The sequence below is a fragment of the Rhinolophus ferrumequinum genome, chromosome 17, assembly GCF_004115265.2.
Source record: "Rhinolophus ferrumequinum isolate MPI-CBG mRhiFer1 chromosome 17, mRhiFer1_v1.p, whole genome shotgun sequence".
Classification (NCBI taxonomy): domain Eukaryota; kingdom Metazoa; phylum Chordata; class Mammalia; order Chiroptera; family Rhinolophidae; genus Rhinolophus; species Rhinolophus ferrumequinum.
The window spans coordinates 52117503-52134947 of record NC_046300.1 but is presented as its reverse complement, the minus strand read 5'-3'; the positions used below and the strand labels follow the sequence as shown (position 1 = coordinate 52134947).

Here is a 17445-nt window from a genome sequence, read left to right as displayed (position 1 = left end):
TCAAATTGTGACTTTCTCAACCCTGCCGAAGCGTCCAGTCGCCCCCTCTCCAGCAAAATGGTGCTGGCTAACTCAAATGTCTGTGAGATGCGAAATTATGACAGTAACAGGGCTTTCCGGTAAATTCGTGGGCATTAGACTCGAAATTATTTTTCTGAACACGTGGATATCAGTATATTCTGTTTAAAACATGTGATTTGTTGCCAGTTTATCAATTCTTAACCTGGCCCTGAAAGTGATATGCCACAATTTGGACTTCCATATTTCTTTTAAATCACAAAGGAAAACATCTTTTAAAAATCACTGGTTAATGATGGTGGTAACTGATTAGCATTTCTGTTGGGTCAAAAAGTTCTAGAAGAAGGTAAATAGTTTCTTCAACTTCTAATTTTACAATAGAGAAAAGTGAATGAAGTTCTGCTTCTAGAATCTGGTCTGGATTAGAGCTGCTACCTCTTTGTCCATCTTCTCCAATCTCACACTGCCTCCTCGTTTATTTATGTAGAGTTATTAGAAGCTTTCATTAGTATACAGAGAAAATGACAAAATCACTATTGTCTTCTAAAAAATCTAGCCATTAATCCCATCAATCCATCCCATTTTCATTCAAGAAATGTAAGAAATGCTGAGTAAAAATTATTAGTTGCCTGTTTCCACTGATACATTGGAAAGAATTCAGACAAAGTGGAACAAATCCAAATACAGTAATGGGAATGAAAGTTACATATTTTCAACTAAAATTCTAGATTTTCCCATGATCTCTTGAACAAAGATAAAATCGGGTTTTAAAAGCTTTACCAGGCAGACTTGCAGTATAGTTTCACAGAATTATCCTTAGTGTTATAAGCTTTAAATAGAAGCTGTCCCCATAGATTATCAACTAGTCACCCTCTAGAAGAGATCTCTAGTTTTCGAAAGGTGGTTTTGGAATCAGTTGTTGCATAGTGTTACTGGTTCCCAGCTGCTTAGATCCCAGCCACCCAAGTCTGTCCTTTGATATTTCTTTTTTAACTGGCATGCAACCTGGCTTTAAAGAAGGAAGACATTCAAGGTGAGTGACCTTCTTGGTTGAACTGTGATTTAGATTGTAAGTGAATCGGAGGGGTAGTGGTAATTGATAAAAAGCAGGAGTAAGTGACAAGTGAAAACAAAGTGTAAGAAAGAAGTGTAACTGAAGGGATTTGGCCAGTTAACTTGGCCAAACCAAATAATTCCAGTGAAAAATGCTGGTAGGTATCTGAATTATTTGGGTGGGGCATTATCAAGTTAAATAATTTGCCTTTTTTGTATGTTATGTTCATCTAAACTAATTTTGTGAAAGATTCTCAAGAGGCTTTTATATTATCAGAGAGGGGCAAGGAATTCTTATCAGGCTCAGCTGATTAAACAATGAAACAAACAAACAAGACATTGAATTCGGTGGAGAGGTAGTTTAGTCAAATTAAAAAACTAGAAAAAAATCTTAAAAGGCCTTCTATTTGGATTCTTTATCTTTAAGCTGCTGTATCCTCTGCTCATCCAAAAAGATGTTTGTATTTCCTATTTTAAAACATCTCTAAATTACAGTTTTCTTTGATAACCAACTTAAGTTTAATCAGCCTAAATTCTGTACAGTTGACCAAACTCAGTTCCTTTTATACAGGAAATGAGTCTTATTCATTTTGTTCAGAGAGAATGCCTCAAGGGTTACTGGAGACTCACGTGTGGGAAGCATAGTAAAAACTTTGGCCAGCTGGTTAATTTTATGGAAAGCAAGGCAGGATTAAACGATATCCACCAAAGAATTCTTTGAGACGTTTCATACATATAATTCATTGAGATGTTTCACACATATAATTTATAACAAAAGGACATACAATCCTGTAAATAGTTTTGTTAATTATTAGTCTCCTAAAATTATATTTGATCTTCTCATAATTAGGTTTTTACATGATACCGCTTGAAGTTCTGTTCTGTGGTCTATAATAGGAAAGAATCCAACAACCCAAATGACGCTGATGCCTTGCTTTTCAAAATTATCGCCCTAGGTTAGTAGTTAGCAAACTCATGCACACATACAAGTTATATAGGGAGGGTTGTTAAAATACAGATCTCTGTGCCCAGCTGGAAGATTCTGATGTTGTAGGTCAGAAGTGGGGTGGAAGTCTCCCCAAGTGACTCCAAAGCAGATAATTCTCAAAGCACATGTTAGAAAAACTCTCTAAAATGGAGAATAACCATTTCCCTTTCCCAGATAACCTTGTATTTTAGAAACTTTAAAGTCAAGTAAACACTTAGGAAAGGAGTCCTAGGTTCCAGCTAAGGATGGTGAGAGGGGCACCATTTCCAGAATCACCTGGAAAGCCTGGGATGCCTCCTATTCACAAATATCCCCAGAAATCAATCTGAAATTCTGGGGATTTCATACTCCTTTTAAGAGTATATAGTATACAATGCAAATAATTCTGGGTGTTACCTGATCAATCACTCCTTAATCGACTCACTTTAACAGACAATTCATTTGTTTTCTTAACATCCAGGTGAGATGAACCCAATTCAAGAAATGAGCATATTTCTTGGTTAATTGGGTAATTGGTTAATTGGTAATTTGGGAAACTGAGTCGCTTCCATCCACTTTGAAACATTACCACCAGTGTAGAGTGGGAGGAAGCTTTGGGCAATTGGAGGGTCAGATCAACAGTTCTGAGGAGTAGATTGCAAAAAGAGATGGATGATGTGGGGACAGAGCCGGGAGTGCAGTTTCCAGGCTCTCGCCCTCATGTGGAAAGGTGCTCACACTCGGGTAGTAAATGGCCATCAGCTGTGATTGGATGGCCATCAGCTGTGGCTAGTTGGCCGTCAGCTGTAACCAGTGAGCCATTGGCCACTAATAGAACTGCCGTGGCTACGCTAGCAGGAAATGGGGGCTGGCAAGAAGATGGTGGCTGGGCTAGCAAGCACGGATTGCAGTTCGCAGGGCGGATTGCAGCTAGCAAGTGGGGATGGTTGGTTGGCAGAAAAGCGGACAGCAGCTTGCAGATCGTGTGGCTCCTGCTTCCTGTGTCTCCAACCCAGCTGCCAGCGAGACTATAGTGGTATGACTCCCCTGTCTATGGCTCCATGGGTGTTCCTTTTTGGCCTCACCATGTCCTGTGTTCTTACGTGTGGAGCAGAACCAGAGACCCCGCAGGCCTCCCCACATAACAGATGGGCAATAAGAACCAACTGATCCTTCATTGTGCCACACACCATCCTCTCTGCCTTTGACCTTGATGTTAAGTGTTGCTTTTGCTCTTTGCCACAGCAGCCTTAGAATGCAAGGTAAGTTCTGTAGCTTCTACTTTCTTGACTATAAAAAATAAAACTTTGTTCCTAGAATAGTTGTATATCCTGCTGTTTCTTTTATGGTTGCCTGGATTCCTTTTTGGAAAAAGAGGACATTAGTAAGTTAATTTCTTTGGCCAGGCCAAGAACTTTAAAACAAAGCAGGATCGTTCTCATTTCTGGATGAAATGGGATGAAAGCATGGGCCTGAGCTCATGGACATGGCCTGTGGATCCATCCTAGCCGGCTTTGAGTCCTGGCTCCATTCTTTCCTCGTTCTGTGATTTTAGTCAAGTTACTTAATTTCTCTGTGTCTCCATTCTGTCATCTGAAAAATGAGGCTTAATATAGATAACCTACATTATAAAGTTGTGAAGATGATTAATGAGCTTTCAGAATAGTGCTGGGCACGATAAGCATTCATTAAAAAGTAGCTAATTATTCTTTTCATTATTTACTGTTAAATACTAAGAATTTTAATGCTTTTAAGGCAACTTTCATTTTCATTTTGTCACTTTTTATCGTAGCTAAAGAAACCAGTGTTTTCTAAATCAGAAGATTGTGCTCATTATCTTAGAGAATCCTGATACTGTTTTAAACAATATTACCATTACCCTTGCTAATGTTTTGTCACTTTCACTTAAGGGTTTTTATGGCCTAAACAAAAATTTTTAAATCAATAAATATGTATTTTGATATTCTGGAGGACAGGTGTAGGTACCAAAACAGCAAAGGCTATTACCCTGTTTCTTTGGGGTGGGGGTTTGACAGTGGGGATGGGGAGATGCCCTACCTTGAAAAGACGTAAGACCTCATGACACTCCTAACCCCACAAGAATTCTGGGGAGCAACAGGCAAGTCAGTGGAGAAGAGGTCGCTCTTAGAGAAGTCAATATGTCCCATACTGTTTAATCATTGCAAACATTTAAATTTTTACCAAACCACAGAGGGCAGTAAAAAACAAAGTAACAGAATTGATTCAACATACTGCTTATCTCACAGCTAATGCAAATAAATCGGAGCTAATCAGCACACCCCTCCAAGAACACAAGGTGGTGCTATTAATTTAGTTTTGGGGATTCAAAGAACTAGCAACTACCTCAGGAAATGGTTGTCTTCATTGAACAAATATTTACTAGGTAATGAACAAAATATTAAAAATGACCCTGCCCTTTTGGAGCTACAGGTTAGTGGGGATGGTGACGGGAAAGAAAGATGATAAATAAACCCAATAAGTCTTATTACAAGTATAGTATGTTAGAAAGTGGTAAGTGCTATAGAAAATAGATCAGAGAAAATGGGGTGGGGAAGCAGTTGCCAATTTTAAACAGGCTCCTGGGGGGGGGGGGGGCTGCGTTGAGAAGGAGACATCTAAATAAAAACTTGAGGTAAGGGATGGGAACTCTGGGGAGAAAGCAGTTCAGGAAGAGGGATCACTAGGGCAGGGGCCCTAAGCCCTAAGGCAGGAGGGGCCTGGCCTGTTTTAAGAATCACATGGAGACCAGGGTGGCAGAAGAGTGAGCCAGGGGCAGTCTGACAAGGAACAGGGAGGAAGAGGAGGCCACATCGTGTTAAGCCTGTGGCCTGTTGTGAGAGCTTTGACTTTTGCTCTGGTTTGGATAAAAACACCTTTAATAGAGGTTGTGATTTGAACCAAATGTTGAGGAAGCTGAAATAATTAGTTATATGAGATACCTAACAATATTAATATTTATTACTATCTTCTTGGTCATGAGTTTATTGAGGGCAGAAATCATTTCATCTCCTGGGCACTTACTGCACCCCCTGATATATGCTGGAGTTTAATAAATGTTTGTTATGATTCGAAAGTTTGTTTTTAAGTTGGTAAAACCATAACATTTGTTCCCTACAAAACAATGTTGCAAATAACAATCAGGTTATCAGGTTAACTGACAACTTCTGTTTAATCTGCAGTGATTAGACTAAATGGTGCTAAAGTGTAGGCCTGAGCCTCTCAGAGCCCTAAATCCTGAAGTGTTTTTATCTTTGAATGTTGAGTCTGGGGAAAATCGGAGTCTCATTTAGCCTAGCCCTGAGTTACCTTGTTTCCTGTCACTCAGGGGAGGACAGAAGGACAAGGGCTAGACTGGGTAGGAGTGTTCATTGATCAAGATTTCTTAGAAGGAAATATGGCAGCGTCCACCAAAAAGAAATACACGCTTCCAAGAAAATTTTCCCTGGAAATACTGCATGTGTACTAACATGTATGTGCAAGGTCTTCATTGTCATAATGTTTGTTATAGTAAAAAAAAAAAAAAAAAAAAAAAAAATTGGAGACAACCCTAAGTGCTCATTATCAGGGTGTTGCTCAATAAATTATGGTTTACCCACTTCATGTATCGCTCCAAGTAACTGGTGAAGAAGGAGGCAGAGCTATATGCGTTGGGGCAGTGTGTAGACTGGGGGTGGGAGGAGTGGGGAGGGTGAACCACACAACAAAACAATACCTGTCTGACTCCATGTGGATAAAACTGTGTGTGCATCCACCTACTATTTATGTCAAGGCGCTTTAAAAAGGCCAGAAGGAGGAGCATTAAGCTGATAGCAGCGGTAGCCAGTGGGTTGGGGAGTGAAAATGGGGTACAGCGGAAGGAGACTACATATTTTACTCTGTGTGCTGTGATAGTGAATGAATCTTTTTAAAAGGAAAATGCATTTGTGTTTCAAGTGATTTTATATCATTTTTTTAAATCAAGAGCCTGATATGCGCAAGGCACTATACTGAAAGCAATTTTCATTTGAAAATATAAATACGTATCTGAAACTGTATTTGAGAAGAACAAAGGCTAAAAGGTTTTTTAAATGTTATAAATGAAGTGAACTTAGTCAACATGCCTTTATTTAGTATCTCCTGTGTGACAGGCACTGTGATGAGTGCTGGAAGGTAGAAGTGTGTATGAAACAGTCCAGACTCTCCCGAACCTTGTAATCACCGGGAAAGATACCGTGTGTCTCAAGTAACAAGAGTGGCATCGAGATGAGGGCCTTAGGAATCACAGAGGGCCACGGATGCCCATTGTTCAACATGATTCAGGATTTTTAAATTTTGAGCTCAGATTTTAAAAATAGATCCCCCATCTCACTTTTTATTAAATTTAGTTACAAATGCCGTAATGTCTTATAATTTGTGGATTACCCTGTAATAATACATAAGTGGTTCATAGAAAACTGGGGGTAACTTTACACATTAAAAAACGATGGCAACAGTAGTTTTAGTAGTAGTAGTAGCATTTACATTGCCTGTTCAGTTTACAAATATCACCTCTTCCTAGTTCCGTCCATCCATCAATCCATTTATTCACTCTCAACAAATACTTATTGAATGTCTACTTTGGCATTGTTCTAGGAGACACTAAAGGTATAACAGTAAAAAAATAAACTATTTTATTTTACAAAACATGTTTTAATCTTTAAAAATACTGAGTCTTAAATAGAACAGTGTAATTCCTATGCAAAAGGAAGGGACAAGTGTCATTAAAGCTTTGTTTATTGTGTTTCTCATGCTCACAGTCTGTGAACATAATAATTATATGGTTGATTTATAAAAATCTCCTGCTAAAACACCGAAGACATTAGGCATTTTTCCTGATGTTAATGATTTGGGACTTATTTGAAATACACAATTAAAAAATAACTTATTATCAAAACCTGAGTAGATTTAAAAGTTACTAAAACAAAACAAAATAGATTTGCCGTCTATTATATATGTCCTCTTTGGTGAAATGTCTATTTAGGTCCTCTGCCCATTTTTCAATTGGATTGTACAGTTTTTTGGTGTTGAGTTGTATGAGTTCTTTATAAATTTTGGGTATTACCCCTAGTCGGATGTATCATTGGCAAATATGTTCTCTGAATTAGTACGTTGTCTCCCCATTTTGTTGATGGTTTCTTTTGCTCTGCAAAAACTTTTTAGTTTCATGTAGTCCCATTTGTTTATTTTTCTTTTGTTTCCCTTGCCCAAGGAGATATATCAGAAAAAAATATTACTAAGAGCAATGTCAGAGTTCAGAGTTTATTGTCTATTTTTTCTTATAAGAATTTTATGGTTTCGGGTCTTTCACTTAAGTCTTTCATACATGTGAGTTTATTCTTGTATATGGTATAAAATGGTGGTCTAGTTTCATTTTTTGTTTGTTTTGCATGTATCTGTCCAGTTTTCCCAACACTATTTATTAAGTAGACTGTCTTTACCCCATTGTTTATTCTTTCCTCCTTTGTTATGGATTAATTGAACACACACATGTGGTTTTATTTCTGGGCTCTCTATTCTGTTCTATTGATTTGTGTGTCTGTTTTTATGCCAGTACCATGCTGTTTTGATTACTATAGCCTTGTTGTATAATTTGATATCTGGTAGTGAGCTACCTCCAACTTTGTTCTTTTTCTCAAGATTGCTATGGCTATTGAGGGTCTTTTGTGGTTCCATATAAGATTTAGAATTATTCTAGTTCTGTGAAAAATGCCATTGGTATTTTAATAGAGATTACATGAATCTATAAATTGCTTTGGGTAGTATGGACATTGTAACACTGTTAATTCTTGCTATATATGAGCACGGTATATGCTTCCGTTTATTTGTATCTTCTTCACTTTCTTTTGTCAGTGTCTCACTGTTTTCCAAGTATAGGTCTTTAACCTTCTTGGTTAAATATATCCCTAGGTATTTTTTTGTATACAATTGTAAATGGGATTGTTTTCTTTCTGATAGTTCGTTATTTGTGTATAAAAATGCAACTGATTTTCTGAATATTAATTTTATATTCTTCTACTTTACTGAATTCACTTATCAATTCTAATAGATTTGGGGGGAATCTTTAGGGTTCTCTCTATATAGTATCATGTCATCTGCAAATAATGACAGTTTCACTTTTTTCTTTCCAATTTGAATGTCTTTTATTTATTTTTCTTTCTAATTATTGTGGCTAAAACTTAAAATACTATGTTGAATAAAGTAGTGAAAGTAGACATCTTTGTGTTGATCCTGATCTTAAGGAAAATGCTTTTAGCTTTCCACCATTGAATATGATGTTAGCTATGGGTTTGTCATGTATGGCCTTTAATATGTTGTGGTATGTTCCCTCTATTCCAAATATGCCAAGAGTTTTTATCATTACTGAGTGTTGGATTTTCTCAAAATGCTTTTTCTGCATCTATTGATATGATCATATGATTTTTATCCTTCATTTTGTTTATGTGGTGTATCACGTTAATTGATTTGTGGATATTGAACCAACTTTGTATCCCAGGAATAAGTCCTACTTTATCATGGTGTATGATCTTTTTAATGTATTGTTGAATCCAGTTTGCTAATATTTTGTTGGGGAATTTTGCATCTATGTTCATCAGGGATATAGGCCTATAATTTTCTTTGTTTGTAACGTCTGTCTGGCTTTGGAATCAGGGAGACTGAGGTTGGGAGCCTTCTCTCCTCTTGAATTTTTTGGAATAGGAGAAGAATATGTGTTAAATTTTTTTTGAATGTTTGGTTAGATTCACCTGTGTAGCCATCTGGTCCAGGGCTTTTGTTTGTTGGGGGCTTTTTGATTACTGATTTGATTTCATTAGTAGCAATCAGCCTGTCAGATTTTCTGTTTCTTCTTGATTCAGCCATGGAAATTGTATGTGTCTAGGAAATTATCCATTCTTCCAGATTGTTCAATTTGTTGGCATATAATTGTTCATATTTTTTATCATCTTTTGTATTTCTGTGGTGTCAATTGTCACTTCTCCTCTTTTATTCCTGATTTTATTTATTTGAGTCCTCTCTCTTTTTTTCTTGATCTGTTTGGTTAAGGGTTTATCAATTTTGTTTATCTTTTCAAAGAACCAGCTCTTGGTTCCATTGATCTTTTATGTGTTTTTTCTTGTTTTTAGACTCTTTCATTTATTTCCATTCTGATCTTTATTATTTCCTCTCTTCTACTCACTTTGGGCTTTGTTGTTATTCTTTTTCTAGTGCCTTTAGGTTATGGTTAGATTGTTTATTTGAGATTTTTCTTGTTTCTCAAGATAGGCTTGCATTGCTATGAATTTCCTCTTAGGACTGCTTTCACCATGTCCCATAAATTTAAGGTCATTGTGTTTTCATTTTCATTTGTCTCAAGGTATCTTTTGAATTTTTTCCTTGATCTCATTGTTAACCCATTCACTGTTTACTAGCATGCTATTTAGCCTCCATGTGTTTGTGTGTTTTTCAGGTTTTTTTCTTGTAATTGATTTCTAGTTTCATACCATTGTCGTTGGAGAAGACGCTTGATATAATTTTAGTCTTCTTAAATTTATTGAGACTTGTTTTGTGGCCTAACATGTGGTCTATCTTGGAAAATGTTCCATGTGCACTTGAAAAGAATGTATATTCTGCTGCTTTGGGGTGAAATGCTCAAACAATATCAATTAAATCTATCTGATCTAGTGTGTCATTTAAGGCCACTGTTTTCTTTTTTATTTTCTGTCTGGAAGGTGTGTCCTTTGATCTCAATAGGGTATTGAAGTCCCTACTATGAGTTTATTACTGTTGCTCTCTCCCTTTATGTCCATCAGTATTTGCTTTATATATTTAGGTGCTCCTATGTTGGGTGCATAAATGTTTGCAAAGGATCGATCCCTTTTTGTTGGATCGATCCCTTTATCATTATGAAATGTCCTTCATTGTCTCTTATTATAGTCTTTTTTAAAAGCCTGTTTAGTCTGGTATAAGTATTGCTACCCAGATTTTTTTTCATTTCTATTTGCATGAAGTATCTTTTTTCATCTCTTGGCTTTCAGTCTGTGTGTATCATTTGATCTGAAGTGGGTCCCTTGTAGACAGCATATACAAATTTTCATATCCACTCAGCTATCCTATGTCTTTTAATTGGAACATTTAATCCATTTACATTGAAAGTAATTGTTCATAGATATATAGTTATTGCGTTTTTATTATTCATATTTATGTTCTTTTTTTTCCTTCTTCTTAAAGAAGTCCCTTTAACATACCTTGTAATATTGGTTTGGTGGTGGTGAACTCCTTTAGCTTTTTCTTGTCTGCAAAATTCTTTCTCTCTTTCAACTATAAATGATAGCTTTGCTGGGTAGAATAATTTTGCTAATTTTGCTTTTCACCACTTTGAATGTTTCATGCCAATCCCTCTAGGCTGCAAAGTTTGTTGAGAAATCAGCTGACAGTCTTATGGGAGCTCCCCTGTAGGTAACTTTCTGCCTTACTCTTGCTGTTTTTAAGATTCTCTCTTTGTCTTTAACCTTTGGCATTTTAATTATGTGTCTTGGTGTGGGCCTTTTTGGTTTCATCTTGTTCACAGAGTCTCACTCTGTGCTTCCTGGGCTGTGTGTCTATTTTCTTCACCAGGTTAGAGAAATTTTTAGTCATTATTTCTTCAAAAGGGTTTTCAATCCCTTTCTCTATTCTCTCTATTCAATAGCTCTCTCTCCTTCTGGTATCTCTAGGATGTGAATGTTGTTATGCTTGATGTTGTTCCTAAGGTCCCTTAAACTATCTTTGTTTTTCCATGTTGTTTTTTTTTTTTTATTTTTTTTTACTATCCCAATAGTTTTTTTTCTGCTACCTTGTCTTCCAAATCACTAACTCAATCCTCTGCTCCATCTTATCTGCTGTTGATTCCTTCTATGCTGTTGATTCCTTCTAATGAATTCTTCATTTCAGTTATTGTATTCTTCATTTCTGACTGGTTCTTTTTTATGGTTTCTATGTCCTTTTTTATTCTTACTATCTCTTTGTTGAAGTTGAAGTGAACAAATTTTAGACAGTACCAATCAATGAGTATTGACAAATGCATACATCTATGTAATCCAAACCCCAGCAAGGTATAGAACATTACCATTACCTTCCAAGTTTCCTCATTCTTCTTCCCATGGAATCACCACCTTCATCTCTACTTTCTGAATTTTCAATATAAGCTTGTTTTCTGTGTTCTAGAACATCACATAAATGATATCTTACTTTTTAAAGATTATTTTGTAGATTCTTAAGAGTTTTCTATGTAAACAATCATGTCATCTGTGAATAGAGACAGTTTACTTCTTCCTTTCTGATTTATATGACTTCTGATTCTTTTTCTTGCCTTATTGCACTGGCTTAGGTAAAATATAGTGTTAAATAGAGATGCTAAAAGTGAGCATTCTTGCCTTGTTCCTAATTTTAGGGAGAAAGCATTCAATATTTCACCATTAAATGTTATGTTAGCCAATTATTTCTATAGATGCCCTTTATCAAATTGTGGAAGTTACTTCTAATCCTAATGTACTGAAAGATTTTTTTAAAAATCATGAATAAATATTTTTCTGTATCTGTTAATGTGAACAAATGATTTTCTCCTTATTTTCTGGTAATATAATGAATTACATTGATTGAGTTTTGAATATTAAAACCATCCTTGTCTTTCTGGGGAAAGCCCCACTTAGTCACAATATATTATCCTTTTTGTATGTTTCTATATTAAATCTGCTAATATTTTAAGGTTTTTATACTGGTGTTCATGAAGGATATTTGTCTCTAATTTTTTTTGAATTTTCTGTTGCCAGGCTTAGGCCTTATGAAACAAATTTAGAAGGATCCCTTTCCATTTTCTGAAAGAGTTTGTGTGAGATTGGTACTTGATTAAGATTTTCTTTAAATGTTTGGTAAATTTCACTAATGAAGTTGTCTAGAGTTTTCTTTGTGGGAAAGAATTTGCTAACCTATTCAATTTTTAATTGATATATCACTGGTCATATTTTCTATTTCATCTTGTCTTAGTTTTGGTAATCATAGTTTTTCAAGATATTTGTTTATTTTATGTTGTTGAATTTATTTTTATAAAGTTCATAATATTATTTCATCTTTTTAATGTCTGTAGTCTGTGTAGTAATATCACCTCTTTATTACTAATATTGGTAATTTATAGTCTCTCTTTTGTTCTTGATCAACCTGCCTATAGGTTTATCAACCTTACTTAGAAATTTAGAACTTTCAGCCCCACCTCCTAACCTCCAGGGAGAGGAAAGGGGCTGGAGATTGAGGTCAATCATCAAAAGCCAATGATTTAGTCAATGATGCCTATGTAATGAAACCACCATAAAAATCCCTAAACAGCAGTTTGGAGAGCTTCCAGGTTGGTGAACACATTAAGTTGCTGGGACGATGGTTTGCCCAGACAGGACAAGGAACCTTCCTTCCCCCCTGCCTTGCCCATGCATCTCTTCCCTTTGACTGTTCCTGAGTTGTATTCTTTATAATAAAGCAGTAAACATAAAGTGCCTTCCTGAATTTTGTGAGCCATTCTAGCACATGAGGAGGGGGTTGTGGGAACCCCAGATTTATAGCCAGTTGGTCAGAAGTACAAGTAGCAACCTGGGGTTCGTGACTGGCTTCTGAAGTGGGGCCAGTCCTGTGGGGCTAGGCCCTTAACCTGTGGGGTCCGTGCTAACCTCTCGGTAGTTAGTGTCAGAATTGAATTGAATTGTAGGACACCCAGTTGTCTGCAGAGAATTGGAGAATTTCTTGATATGGAAAACCCATACACATTTCTTGTCAGAAGCTTTGTGAGTAAAAACAGCTCAGACTATCCTATTAGTCCCACCTTAAAATCCTACCCTGGCTTCCCTTTGCACTTGAACTCACTATGGTTTTTATAAAGGCTATCCGTTTCCAGCCAGGCCTGGCTCTCCAAACAATAACATCTGGTACCACTCACTTCCCTTTGGCTAATGCCTTTTCTTCCTCAAATATTCCAGTGCTTTTCAGCTGCAAGACCTTTGGACTTACTGCACCCTCTGACTGCAGTGCTTTTTCTCAAGATCTTGGCATGCTGGCTTTCTCTCATCCTCAGCTTCAGCTAAACTGTTACCTCCTTAGGGAGGCCTGCCCAACTACCATACTTAAAGTCCCTCTCCTCACCCCCAGTCCTGTTATGTTTCATCACCATCACCTTGTTTATTCCTTTCAGTGTGTTTATCACTCTCTGGTTACCTTGTATTGTTCATCACTGATATCTAGCACGTGGGATGGTATCTAGCACATATTAAGGACTCTATAAAAATCCATCGAGTGAATATATGAGAAAACAGTTACCCCACATTTTTAGAGAAATTCTTCCCTACCTTTTATTTTCAATTCATCCACATATAAACTGGTTTTATGTAAATCCAGATAAAGTCAACTCAAGAGGAATAAAAATATTGGAATGACCTTGTTGATAAAAAAAGAAATTGGGGAGACTGGAGTTACTTCAGCATGTGCTGCAGCATCCTCTCAACTTGCACCTTTGAGGCGCTACTCTAGGGGGGGCTCTTCCCGCCTTCTGCACTGATGATCCAACTTACGTGACTCACCTGTTTCCGTTTTCCATTCTTATAACTGGTTAATGTAGGAGGTAATGTACTTACCTATAATTATTGTTCATTGCCTGTCTTTCCACCCCTACCCCACCCTGCACTACTGTGAGCTTCATGGGGCAAGGATCTTATTCTGATTGTTCTGGTGCTGAGTAGATGCTCAACCAATTATGGAATGAATGGATGAATGAATGAACATCTCAAAGGAGAGAAAGGAGTCTGGGAAGATTATGAGTTGTCTGTCTTCTTCCAGCTCTTCCCAGATTACGGTTACCCCATTTTTGCACAGTCTACATCTCAAGACACTATGGGCAAAACCTATATTAGGCATAAATGTTTACTAGTTTATTCATTCTCAGCACGGCTTTACTTGTATATTTATAAACCCATCCTCTCTGTGCTTGTTGCTGTTTTGTATGTGAATCTTTTGTTTCACGTACAAAGAGCTTGCGTAAGGAGGAATTTAGATCTGTATTTGTGACATCACAATAGGACAAAATCTGATGAAGCTGAGCTCCATCCTGTAGAGGCTGTTTTCTCTATGAGTGGAGACTACTTTTCCCATTCCCTGAAGAAAAGCCAAGTAGTTGTTTAAATGCAGGATGAAACCAAGCATTTAAATTTATTATCAAGAAGGTACTGGAAAAAGAGAAACAGCAGCATACAAGAACTAAAAGTAACACACCTTTTTGGGGAAGTGGCCACTTAAAAATTTTCCCGATTAGCTGCTGTATTTCTCTTTCAATTTCAGGTTTTCTTAGGATTACAAAATTCAAACATTCTGTTCTTGGTTATTTTTCACAAACATCTTGTCTTCATGGAAAACCCCCAGTCCAGCAGAAGATCGACAGAGGAAAATTTTTCCTTAAAAAATATAATATACTATGTTCTTTTCTTTGAAATAACTGTGGTGAGAAGAGAAATTCTTCCCTTTAGTTTGAAGTCTTGCTTTTAAATTGTTTGGAGGTGGTTATATGTGAATCTTCATATAAACTTGTATCTCTCTCATTTAAAAGAAAAGATGAAAGAAGGGAATTATCTCATTAATTATTTAAAATACTTGGTGCAACTGTTCCTTATGAATTAATCTAAGCGCTTGGAAGACAATTACACTCAGTGTTAATAACATTGCCAACCTTTTCCAGTATGCTGCACTCCAAATACTATTGTGTTTTCATTGACAACATTTACAATTACATCTACATATGAAAAACAGTCATTTTCATCAGAATTACCGTAATAGCATTAAGAGATTATTACTTTTTCGAATTTCCTTGGAAGAAAATTCACTTAAATTAGATTATTTATTACTTGACTGCTTTCCTATCTTGCCTGTATGTTTAGGTAACTGGAGCCAATGAAAGTAAAAACTTCAGAATAAAAAGCATGATTTTATACATTAATGATTTCCAATAAAAGAGGAGTGTTAGTTTGTGCATCACTTCTTCCGAGAAAGTTAAGTCTGTGTTCTGCTTAGAAGAGATAACACTTTTTGTCCCTGTAGGTGGCCCCCCTGGTGTAGCCATTAGTTGCTAATTACTTGCAAACAAGTAAACAATTAACTCCTCAAGCTGCTGGCTGGGTGTTCATTGACATGCTAAAACTTTCTAAGACAGGATTTTAATTAGTGACATTCTAAATCCAACCCCCTTGTCAGAGGAGCCGTAAGGTGAACTGCAGGAAGATCCCAGCCCTGGACGAGTAGGGCAGAGCCAGCCCAGGGGCACAGAGACACCACAGCTGTCTACTGGTGCAGCCCATGCAACCATGTCTCCCAGCCTTCAGGAAGGTACTCGGCATGGGGAAAGCAAATCCTCCCCCTGCTCCTTTTCAATTGAGAGCATTTTGGGACTGGACCAGAAGAAAGACTGTGTTCCATCAATGAAACTCCATAGGCCCTCGGCAGACACCTGCGGCTCCTCAGGTAGGCAACAACCGAATTTTTTACACTCTTTGTTATTTGCACTGTTTAATTTGGCCTTTAATTTTATACTATTAATACGTCGAGTTAGAAACTGTAGTTTTATCCGGTTACATAACTGAGGTATCTATGGATTTCATGCCAACAGCTGAGTTCTACGGGAAATAAAAAATATCAGCCTTAAGTCCAAGTGCACTCACAGGAAATGCCAAGAACGTGCATTTACTTTGGAACATCTCTGTGTTTGACACATCAGATATTCTAAATCTTTTTTCACTGACAAGTAAATGACATGCAGAGACCAAAGTATTCTCTATCACCAAGGCAGGATCTTCATTTTTGCTTGCTTTTTGGTTTTTGGTTGATGAGAGGTCAGTTCTGTTGTGAAACTCAGAAGAACGACACTAGGGTAATTAGAGACATGTTCCTGAAATGTCTTATAGAACTTTGTGGAATATGGGATTAGACATTTATGATAGGGTTTATTTTTCTGTTTTTAGAGAAAGATGGGAACCTGTGTCTACATGTCCCGAGCCTTCCTAATGGGATCTTATTCCCTTGTACTGTCGGTCACCCGGTGCCCGAAGAAAGAGTTTTGAAATATGAAAATTACTTTTCAGCTTCAGAAAGACTGTCTTTGAAAAGAGAGTTGAGTTGGTATAGAGGCAGAAGACCAAGAACTGCTTTTACTCAAAACCAGGTGGGAAGTTTTTTAACTAATAATGATAATACAGAGTCTTTAACTGACGCCCCGTTGAGCAAAAGCCCATTCACTCTGGGATCTCAATTTAGGCCATATTAATGAAACAATAGACTGTATCATTTTTAACAGTTTCTGGATAGTCATTATAAAAAAAAGGCATACAGATTAATTGTCCAATATTTAAATGCAATTATTTTGCTATACAAATGAAAGTCCATTTTATGATGACATACCAAGTATCAACATTTTAAATAGCTATTTTCTTATTCTTAGATTGAAGTTTTGGAAAATGTCTTTAGAGTAAACTGCTATCCTGGCATTGATATCAGAGAAGACTTAGCTCAAAAATTGAATCTAGAGGAAGACAGAATCCAGGTAATTTTCAAGTTTAGTTGTTATTCCTGATGATTGAAATGTTGAGAATAGTGAAATAATATTTCTGAGATCTATTTTATTTTTTCTTAATTTTAGATCTGGTTTCAAAATCGGCGTGCAAAACTGAGGAGGTCCCATAGAGAATCACAGTTTCTAATGGCGAAAAAAAATTTCAACACGAGTGTCTTGGAATAGATAGAAAACTAAACACGTGAAATTACCTTCCAATTGCAGAACATGAAGAGTCAATATCAACAGGAAATACCAACTTTTTAAAATGTGATGTTTTCTTTTCTGCATTTAATCTGAATATTGTAATTTTTTCTAAAAATGTATTGTAAATAATTACTATTATATCATGGTACCTATTATACTTGGGCACTTGTAGATACCATAAAGGCCTTTCCTATATATTTTAATAAACATTGAGAAAAAGCCAGCTATTTTTTAAGTGAGCAAATTTAATCTAATAAATTAGTTTGCGGAAATCCGTAAACTCATGACTAAGTGACTCCACAAACTGGATTACATTTACAAAATATTTCAAGTAAAATAATCTGATGAATGGCACAAAGGTGTGATTTGTTTCAATTAGTTTCCTTCAAGTGCATTTTGAAACATGATTATACTTTTCATGTATTATACAATATGATTTATCTGTGAATCTTTAGTTTCTCTTGATGTCTGGCATAAAACAGTGAGAACTCACCATATATCAATACAAATCCTTATAGCATGCCAACTTCAGGTTGTTGGTGTTGATTTTTAAGCAAAGTCATTATACCAAAGTAGA

At 36.4% G+C, this 17445-nt stretch overlaps 1 protein-coding gene across 1 annotated transcript in view; it reads left to right on the top strand.

Annotated features, from left to right (window-relative positions):
* HESX1 (HESX homeobox 1) overlaps positions 1-17103 on the top strand; it is a 29704-nt gene extending 12601 nt beyond the window's left edge. Inside the window, exons 2-5 of the mRNA XM_033131755.1 lie at positions 15311-15577; positions 16075-16274; positions 16551-16652; positions 16749-17103. Of these exons, the coding sequence (XP_032987646.1) occupies positions 15421-15577; positions 16075-16274; positions 16551-16652; positions 16749-16847 (558 nt within the window). The 5' untranslated portion in view covers positions 15311-15420 and the 3' untranslated portion in view covers positions 16848-17103. The remainder of the gene's footprint in view (positions 1-15310; positions 15578-16074; positions 16275-16550; positions 16653-16748) is intronic.
* Positions 17104-17445: the final 342 nt, after the last annotated feature.